Consider the following 9,563-nt stretch of genomic DNA (forward strand, 5'->3'; position numbering starts at 1 on the left):
CCCCACAATAACGTGTGATGAAGGCAAGTAAAACAAACTTACTCACCCTTCACCAAGTTTTTCCAGGACATCAAATACTTCCTCTGGTTGCTTGGTCAAGCTGTCTTCACTCATCTTTTTCAGCTTACTGTCAGGGAAATATATATATATGTATATATAAACAACATTAAAAAGGCTAGTCTTTCATACATTTATAGTGAATCATAATTAGTCACTGATAAGATATCAAAGCTTTGGTTCCACTTACTATATGAGTGAGTATGAATCACAAAGATAAGTTAAACAAATATCTAGTTTAAGTGATACAATAAGGTTCTGCAATATTACTAGTTATTTCTCGTAATAACCTACAGAAGTGTTGAGAAGAGCGACAAAGCTAACTACAACTAGCATCCCTGACTAGCTCCCCACCTAGCAAGTCACAAAGCTTGAAATTACAACCAACAGCCGTCAGACGTTCACAAACCTTTTCGGGGCAGACTGCTCCATACTTTCGAGTCAAGTGATACAAATGGCGCCGGAATGGTGTTCGGTTGCGGTGATTTTCGTCTTCTATGATCACCGAAAGAACATTGTCAACGTCGTTGTTGTCTCAAGAAATTAGTAGCTTGTGGCGAGTGAGGTCCACTAGTTAATCGTGTCTTCTGACCAATCACGAGGCCCGTTGCTTCGTGGTGAGTGTAACACTACGAATCCGCGTTATTGAACACAGACCCACATTGAGCAGAACGACCAGTTTCTGGGATACGTAAGGGCATCAACCATTTTGAATGTGTCAAAACCGCCACGTAAAGTAATGCATGTCAAGGGACTGAAGTTCATAAAGAGACAACTAACAAAGTGCACAATGTTACCGCCTTGTCATTTTCCCATTAAAACACATACTAATATATTTAGGAAACAGATAGGCGCTAAAAAAACAAAAAAAAAACAAAACGTACACATGTAACTTCCAATTATTAAACATGTATCATCGCTGTAACAGTGTTACATGGTTGGGATAAACACTCATGCAACAACATGTGTTTTTACATTGTCTTTTTATGCTTCTGCCTTGTACTCGCCACCACGTTTTTATTTTATCCAGTTTTATTTTGTTAGCTTATTTTAATATATGTTGTTTGCCCATTTATTAGTTTTTGTAACCCTGTAACGTGGTTTTTCAATCAGGTTGTTTTGGCGTCTGTAAATGAGTCTTTCTTCTGTTAAATACAGTACATTTTTAGGGGAAAGGGGGTGAGTGTTATTAGTAATCCACACGCCGTCCGTTAGGAGCAGTAGCGCCAAAGTTTTATTTGTGCCAGTAGAGAAGAAGCACTGGATCCGTGCTAATCGCCGATAAACAAGACGAAGAAGAAAAGGAGCGGTGCGTGGATCCAGACTATGAAAAAAACTCTTGTATTTGGCGCAGTCTAAATTTTGAGTGAAGGCAGAACATATTATTTAACAAGAATGAATCATAACCTGTTGAGTGAAGGCAGAACATATTATTTAACAAGAATGAATCATAACCTGTTGATTTAAGTCAGAAAGGCCAAGTTGGCTGGTTCCTGTTCGCGGCGGCTAGCGGCCTACGCTAAGTAGAGGTAGCATACTTTACTTCGTCCGCTGCTTCTTTGCGCCGATTCGACAGGAGAAGCGCATTATTTCATATCCATGAGGCTCTGGATTGAAAAGCTTTGAGGGAAAAGTGGTGGTATCCCTGCGGGATAGCAGCACTCGATACCGTCCGCTAACATGTCTTTAGTAGCCTACGGCAGCAGCGATGACAGCGATGGTGAAGGAACGTCTTTGAAACAAGGCTCAGGGGGGCTCTTCTCCCTCCTGCCAGCCCCCCAAAAGCCATCTGGGGCGGACAGGACGTCGAGTGACGACCTCCGACAAGGCAAGACGACCTTATTGTCAGGTTTGCCTAAACCCAAGAAGCGCACAGAACCTGTGAGGATTACCGTACCGCAAATCGAGAAGCATGACGTGAGTGTTGTGATGAGAGCTGACAGACGTTGATGAAGAAATGATCGATCATCATCATTCTTAATGTTGTTTTTAGTCAGACTCGGATGACGACGAACCAGTAAAGAAGAAACTCCAGTCCCAGGTAGGAAGATCTCCATTTCGTCTTGGATGTTCAAACTGCTTTCAAGGCGTTTCTGTCAAGACTTCTCAGTGCAAGGGACAAGAAGTTGATAGTTGAAGAATGGATTGCCCAATCTGATCAGTTGAACATCAGGCACTTGTTCATCCCCGTGGGTGTTAAACTTCACACCAGTTTCGCTGCTCCTTTTCCATTTAGGGCGCAGGTAGCGGTCTGTCTTCTCTCCTGCCGCAACCCAAAAACCTGACTGTGAAGGTGACCGACAGACCTTTAATTCCCCACACGCTCACCAAGCGGCCGGATCCCAAAGGAGTCAGTCCGGGCACTCCCACGCCTGGCCTGCTGGGCCCCAGCGCATCCCCCTCTGCAATCAAAGCGGCAGCCAAGTCGGCGGCACGGCAGCTGGCCAGACAGATTGTAGTCACGGACGAACACGAGGAGGACATCTCGCCGCAGAATTACTTCTCGTTGGGTGAGAGCCCCGAGCCGCCGCCTCCGGCCGTCATTCCAAGTTACGAACCTGAGCCCGTCGTTGCCGCGGTGGAGCCGCTCCCCGCGCCGCTTCCTCCGCCGCCCCCCGGTGACGAGCTGGGTCAGTCGGATGCCCCCCTCGACTTTGGGGCAGGGCACGAGGCGGCTGCCGCGTGGGGGGGCCCGTATCCACACTATCAGCGGCCCCTGGCGGGGCCCAAGGACTGGAGAAGCCGGTAACTCGGCCATGTTTGATGATGAAGCGGTAAGGAATCTTGGCTATTTTCTCCCTTTATAAAAAATATGTAAATAAAGAAATAAAACAACAGTGGAACATCCCAAAATACCTCAAACAGAGCAGAAGGGTACTTACTACTGGTGGCAAATTTGGATCATGCTAAATTTAGAATGGCAAATGGAATTCAGCACGACAAACGCTATTTTTGACGGAAAAACAGGCAAAGTATTATAACTGTAAAACAGGAAACTAAATTTACTGCAACAATGACAGCCACAGAACAGAATAAGAACGAGTGGTGCGAACCATAAAACAGGAAATGGAATTTACTGCACTCGATAAGCAATATCTCTGTCCTGTGTGCAGTTCATGCGGCTTCAGGGCAAAAGGAACCGAGGGAAAGAGGAAGTGAAGTTCCTGGAAATTAAGGGCGACGACCAGCTGAGTGGCCACCAACAGTGGATCACCAAAAGCATGTCGGAGGAGAAGCAGACCCGCGGGTCTTTCAGCAAGGTACAACCCAGAACCACTCCCAAGAACTCGTCCAGCAATAACCAACTATTTCTGACTGAAGCTGTTTTTCCCTTGCAGAAAAGGGGAGGAATGCCCACAGGACAACAGAGGCGCAAGCACCAGATTACATATCTCATCCACCAGGTGAGGCAGCCAAAACTTCCGCATGGCCATATATGGTCAGCGTTTCCTCTAGCGGCAAGTGCCTGACCACATAGATCAGAGGTCGAGGATGACAAAATGTCCGCCCTCTTGTCACGTACCCAGCGTGCCATGGTTTATGTGTGCGGTCGTGAGGGCACCATCCCAATTTAATCGCCCACCAACATGACCTGTAAAAAGTAGTAACGGCAACAATTTTCGCATGGGGCGCAGACAGCAGGGTTTTGCAAATTGATGCCCCGAAAAGAACTCTAAAGTCTTTTTCCCCTCAGGCGAAGGAACGTGAGCTGGAGCTGAAGAACAGCTGGGCGGAAAACCGGATGACTCGCCGGCAGACCCAGGCCAAATACGGCTTCTAAGCACCATGCCCTTTGGGAGTCTGGCATGAAGGAGACTGGCGCTTTCTGTAGATTAAAAAAAAAAAAAACAAAACAAGAAAAACCCGAATGCACATTTTCCTCACCCGTTTGTTCATGACTCCTTTTTAAAGTAAACAAAGTTCTCTTCCAGACACTTGTGGGTGACTTTTAGATACCGCTGGGTTGTAAATGTATTCCTTTGTACTGTATGTATTTGCGCTCATGTAACAAACATTTTGTGTTAGTCTCGGTTTAGTGAAAGGACATCACGCTACCCAGGAAAGGTGCCAGCGCATTCACATTCGACTGGAGACATATTGATGTGGAATTTTATAATAAACATGGTGATGCACACCAATGTCAAAAGTTCTTACTGGTCCTTCGAAAATACACGCAAAGCTCATTTGTTATACGACGGTCTCAGCTTGGCCGCTAAAGAGGATTTCTGCCAGGACTTTAAAAACAACCAGGATGAGCATGTATTACTCCTTGCTGTGGCGAGGGTTCCGCTCAAGACAGGAGTGCCTACCACGTCTTGGGTTGGCTTATCAGTGACTTGAAATTCATTAGTGGAGAATTTAATCCCCGCTGGAAAACAAAAAACCTTTCACATATATTATGATACACACACACACATTTCTCTGAATTTAATTACCTTAAATAGTTTGGGCTTTAGAGAGCCTTTACATCTTTAAAATCATGACAAAAGATACAGCCATACTTTATAGACCCCCCCCCTTTAAAAATGTGCCCTTCAATTATAACGTACCCCATGCATTGAGATGCGTTTTGAAAAACCTAAACCTTTGTTTGAAACTAACATGGGCTTCTAACTAACGGTACAACAATTTACCCCCACCCTCCACAAACATTTTTAAGGCAAAATACTGTGAAAGAGTGCCCCTGCCCAAAAAAAAAAAAAAAAAAAAACTAAATAAAAACCTCCACATTTAGTTTGGGATCAGACACCACCTGCTGCGCTGTCCTCTTCAATAAGATGAGCAGTTCCGTAGGATGTGGGGCGGCTGGGCATCAGCCGGTGTCTCGCTGTGACCGTCGTGCAGCAGGTCAGCATCAGGAAGCAACCGCAGCAGCTCAGCGAGACCGTGGCGGCGGCCCACACCAGTGTGGTGATCACGAAGGCGAAGTTGTAGGTGGTCCTGTGGCAGTACCGGCCTTTCCAGGGCGTGAAGCTGGGCGGATAGGCGCCGTAGACCCAGGTGGAGCCTGCAATGGGCAAACGAAAGGCCAAAACCCGCTCAGGAGGACGAGCGCAATCAAAGACAACTGGATGGCACCGGATTGGTTTCGCACCTGCGACCAACCAGCAGAACGTGAAGAGGTGTAGCAGGGTCATGCAGACGGAGATGAGCGTGCGCATCATGCCCTCCTCCCAGATGCAGCGGCAGTAGGTCAACGACAGACCCAGTAAGCTGGACACGCCCAGAACCACAAGGTAGACGGGGATTTTGGCCTGCGCCGGGCACTGGCTCAGATGAGTGGCACCTGTTGACAGCGCAAAACAATTAGTGAAGACCTACGAGCGTTTGAAAAGTGAGCCTACCCAAACAGATGCCTGCGATCATCACCAAACACCACATGATGTTGGTCACCACTGCGAGAAAGCGGACAAAGGTTAGGATGAACGTCAGGGAGATCGACACAACCGTGAGAGAAAAGTTCTGACCGATGGATGAAATGGAAACGTCAGCGTGAGGCATGCGGTCCATCTGTGAAAAAAAAAACAACAAAAAAAAAAAACCCAACAACATTTAAACAAGCCCGAAAAGCATCCGCCGCTCTGATTCTGAACGATGCGACTGCGGCATCGGTTAGCTTTGACACAACTCAGGATGTGAGGACATGTGCAAAGTCATTGCAACTGTGTAACGAGAGAGGAAGAAAAACAAAAAGGAAATCAGTTTGGTCGCATCGAAATGTGGATAGAAACAACGTCACATAGTTAAGACAATAGCAACTGACACACGGCTTGGTTTTTATTTCAATTTTTTTTCATTTTTATTATGTTGTTTCAATGAGTTGTTTGAGCAGCTGTTTTTTTACTTTCTATTTTGGGGAAAATGATTGAGCTTCCATGTTTTATACGAGTTGTTTGTCAAGTACAAAATGAAAGAAATGGAATATATAATCAACTATAATATCAAACGTCATTTCAGTTTCCATTTTTTAAAAAGCATTTTCTTATCTGAATTTGTTAGTTTTTTTTTCAAATTTTTCTCCAAGTTTTGGGGTCTTCGTTAGTTTTCGTTAACCATAATAACCTTGACATACAATCAAAGTTACGTTAGTGACCGCCATTTTAAGAAGACAATGGCTCGATCCGCAAGTGTTCTTTGACAATAATGTCAAAACAATCCACAGAGGTCCTTTTAGTGTCCTTTAGTCCTGTTTGTGGTTGTCACTTGTTGGCGATGTCACGCCCTCCTCTTCCATTTGGTGCTTCACGTTCTCAGCGGCCTGCTGGCGCCGCTGCGCCTTCAGGAGGCGCTGATGACTAGCCGAATGGTCCTCATAGGGGACCAAGGACATGGGGACGCGGACCGTGTCCATTCCGTTTACCTGTAAGAACACATAGACACTTTTTACTTAATTTGTGTGTGTGTGTGGTGGTGGTGGGGGGGGGGGATATCAAGTCACAATAATCTTCTTACCGTTACATCACACCAGTAGTCGCCCAACTCTGTGATGGGCTCAAATGGAAGCTTCAAGGCATGAGGAGGCACCACCACGATCAACTAAAAATGAAGATAATATTCAGGACATCTGTTAGTCTTTTTTAAAAACAAAAATCTACTCTAGGTCTAAAAGTGTCGCAACCTTTACACTTTTTTTCCCACATACCTGCTGAAGAAACCGCCTCCTCACCACCTCACTAGTCAGTTTAAAGTCTTCCGAGGGCATTTTGTTGATTCTCAGCTTGCAGCGCTTCAGGTACTCCACTGTCTGGGAATTTAAGGAATAATCATCACCATCATCATCACTTTATTGCTAAAAATACTGATCATTAACTAAGAGGTATGGTGCAATCCAGTGGTGTTTAGGGGGTGCAAGTGAGATACATAAATAGTATTGTTTTACAGACTTTCCTCCATCCTCACAATGCATCCCCCCTCCAAAAAAAAATTAAAATAAAATAAAGTCACAGCCCCTCCTAAAATGTTTAGTTGCCTATTTCAATTGCTTAAACCACAAATAAACTGGATACTACAGATTGTCACTACAACACCTTACGATGATTTCAAACTCATCTTAGAACATTACACTGACAGTGACTACGTTCCCTTAGTTTTACACTGACTTACCAGTTGTCCTGTTCGGGTTTGGACTCTTTCATCAATGGTGCCCTCACGCAAAAGCTGAACACAATAAAAAAGAGAGGCCAGCGTTCAATTATCACATTACATAACACTATTGTGAAGCCCCCTCTCATAGGCGTACCCTTAACTCCTCCGCGAAAATCTGCTTGTTCTCTGGAGACGGATACACGGCAAGCCCCTGGGCCAGCAGCTTTTTTCGTCCCACTGACTTTTTGACAAACACCGTTTCTCCTCGACCACCCAACTCTGTCAAAAAATAGATCAAATTTAAGAAATATTTTTGTTGTTGTTTTCTTATTGAATGCTGGGGGTGAGACTCACTGGGGACATTCTGTGTGAGGATGAGCTCCATCTTTTCCTTGGGAGCATGTTTTGTGTCCTCCACCAGCTTGTAGATGCGGTGCCTGCGAGGGTGCAACCTCGGGGGGCTGCCCAATTTGGACAGGGGCACCTCCCACCAGCGCTCCACCACCACGGTGCTCTGGAAAAAACGGATATGCAGGTTACCAACGCAAAAAAAAAGTCATCTGAACTGATCCAATGAGAGTTCCTGACGATCAGTGTTCAGGCCTCTGAGGTAGTGATAGCGGGCTGCCAACCAAAAATTAAGGAAATTGGGACTTTTATCGATGATAATTTGCTTTCTGGGCGGCCCGGTGGTCCAGTGGTTAGCGCGTCAACCTCACAGTGCAGAGGTGCATGGAGTTTGCATCTTCTCCTCAGGCCTGCATGGTTTTTCTCCGGTTTCCTCCCACATTCCAAAAACATGCATTGCAGTGCTGATTGAGTACTCAAAATTGTCCCGAGGTGGGAGTGTGAGCGTGGATGGTTGTTCGTCTGTGTGTGCTCTGCGATTGGCTGGCAACCAGTTCAGGGTGTCCCCCGCCTATTGCCCGAAGACAGCTGGGATAGGCTCCAGCACCCTCGCGACCATTGTGAGGATAAAGCGGATCAGAAATTGGACGGATGGATTTTGCTTTCAGAGCACTTTAAAGTGCCCTTGTGCAAGGCACCTGCCATAGTAGTGCGTTATGTCGCGCGTGTGTACGTGTCTGTGTATGCGTGTATCCGGCTTACGCAAAACATAGCGTAATGAAAGATTCACATAAGAGATTAAAATAAAGCAGACGCTGACCTGGACAGGAGTCACAGAAAACCCCCGGGTAGTGATTTGGTCGAGCAGATACCCAAGGGCACGACGGCCGGAGCTCAACATCTCGAACGAGCGTATACAAAGCGATAATTATCAGTTTCGTCACAATACTTCCTAAACACGTGTTTTTAAAAAGCGCTTGTTCGTAATCTGTTAAATCATCAAACGTTTATTGCTTAAAAAAATCTAGTGGAAAGTACGCTGATGGTAACGTGAGGACCTTATTGAAATAATAGAGGTCCAAAATATTGCCTGAGTAAAAACTGCTTTAAACTGAAAAAAAAATCTCTCCATTTATACTAACTATAAATTCGTAGTAATTCCTAATATTTTCTAATGTTAATACGCTTTTTCGTGCCAAACTTAAGTAAAAAGCAAGTAGATAATCGATGATAGTGTTTTCGAAAACCCCCAACTGAACGAGTAGTCCCGAAAATAGCCTGAATTAAAATGTATTGCACTTTCGAGATAATTTAAATATATTTTATATTCTCGTTAATCAAAAAATAATGTTCGTATTGTAAGTTGAGAGGTTCGTAGTTTTTCAGTGGATAGCTCTACTTTAAAAATGGGCAAAAGGAGAGATGGAATCCTTTGAAGGCAGTTTTTATTTTCCCCAACGTCTGCACCTCCGAACGAACGAACAAGAACACACCTCCTTCCCGGAAACACCAAACACTTCCTGGTTTCCTTAACCAATCATATAATATCAACATAAACTTGTTTAAGCAATTATTAAACGGAATATAACCTAGGTAACTGCAACACAAAATAACAAAATGCTCTAATATAAAATGAAAATAATTATTAATTTAACATAAGCTTACATTCTTCCCCCTCCCACCAGAGAAATGTCCTCATTTCTACTTTGATTACTTAACTGTAGAATCCAGGTTACAACAAGTTAACAACATTGCACAGGGGGGTTAAAAAAAAAGGGCATCAGGAACATATAATCAAATCAGAACTAAGTCTTTGAAACAAGACGAAAGTTTAAACTTCACGGCGGCCTGGGCGTGTGATGGAACTGGAACTTAACCCCATTGCTGCAGGCATTTGGTCCACAACAGCAGATCTTTTGGAATGATGAGGTTGCAGTCACTGTCTTCCTAGGTGCTCTCTGATGTGGAGCAGGATTGCGTCGAGCATCACATGGCACAAACTTCTGGCACCACTCACGAATATCTCGAGACATGAATGGCCAGTAGCACAGTACCTGAGTACGCTGAAGAAG

At 44.8% G+C, this 9,563-nt stretch overlaps 2 protein-coding genes and 1 long non-coding RNA gene across 3 annotated transcripts; 1 reads left to right on the plus strand and 2 right to left on the minus strand.

The window, feature by feature from the left end:
- Positions 1-1,267: 1,267 nt before the first annotated feature.
- On the minus strand, positions 1,268-1,563 carry LOC109514652 (uncharacterized). The gene is made up of 2 exons (XR_002168017.1): positions 1,513-1,563; positions 1,268-1,464 (listed from the first exon to the last, which is right to left on the minus strand). It is a non-coding gene; the product is annotated as an uncharacterized LOC109514652 (long non-coding RNA).
- On the plus strand, positions 1,459-4,192 carry prcc (proline rich mitotic checkpoint control factor). Its single transcript, XM_019867838.1, is given in 7 exon segments — positions 1,459-1,974; positions 2,051-2,098; positions 2,294-2,787; positions 2,789-2,831; positions 3,171-3,317; positions 3,396-3,461; positions 3,752-4,192. Coding segments are annotated over 7 exon segments (1,122 nt in total). The 5' UTR covers positions 1,459-1,737; the 3' UTR covers positions 3,839-4,192.
- A 1,631-nt stretch (positions 4,193-5,823) lies between these two features.
- On the minus strand, positions 5,824-8,761 carry mrpl9 (mitochondrial ribosomal protein L9). The gene is made up of 7 exons (XM_019867887.1): positions 8,312-8,761; positions 7,498-7,657; positions 7,298-7,422; positions 7,162-7,215; positions 6,701-6,802; positions 6,511-6,594; positions 5,824-6,418 (listed from the first exon to the last, which is right to left on the minus strand). The coding sequence occupies exons 1-7, from the start codon at positions 8,390-8,392 to the stop codon at positions 6,239-6,241; spliced, it is 786 nt and encodes a 261-aa protein (XP_019723446.1). The 5' UTR covers positions 8,393-8,761; the 3' UTR covers positions 5,824-6,238.
- Between the last annotated feature and the right edge of the window lie 802 nt (positions 8,762-9,563).

The sequence above is a fragment of the Hippocampus comes genome, unplaced genomic scaffold (assembly GCF_001891065.2).
Source record: "Hippocampus comes isolate QL1 unplaced genomic scaffold, H_comes_QL1_v1.1 scaffold207, whole genome shotgun sequence".
Classification (NCBI taxonomy): Eukaryota; Metazoa; Chordata; class Actinopteri; order Syngnathiformes; family Syngnathidae; genus Hippocampus; species Hippocampus comes.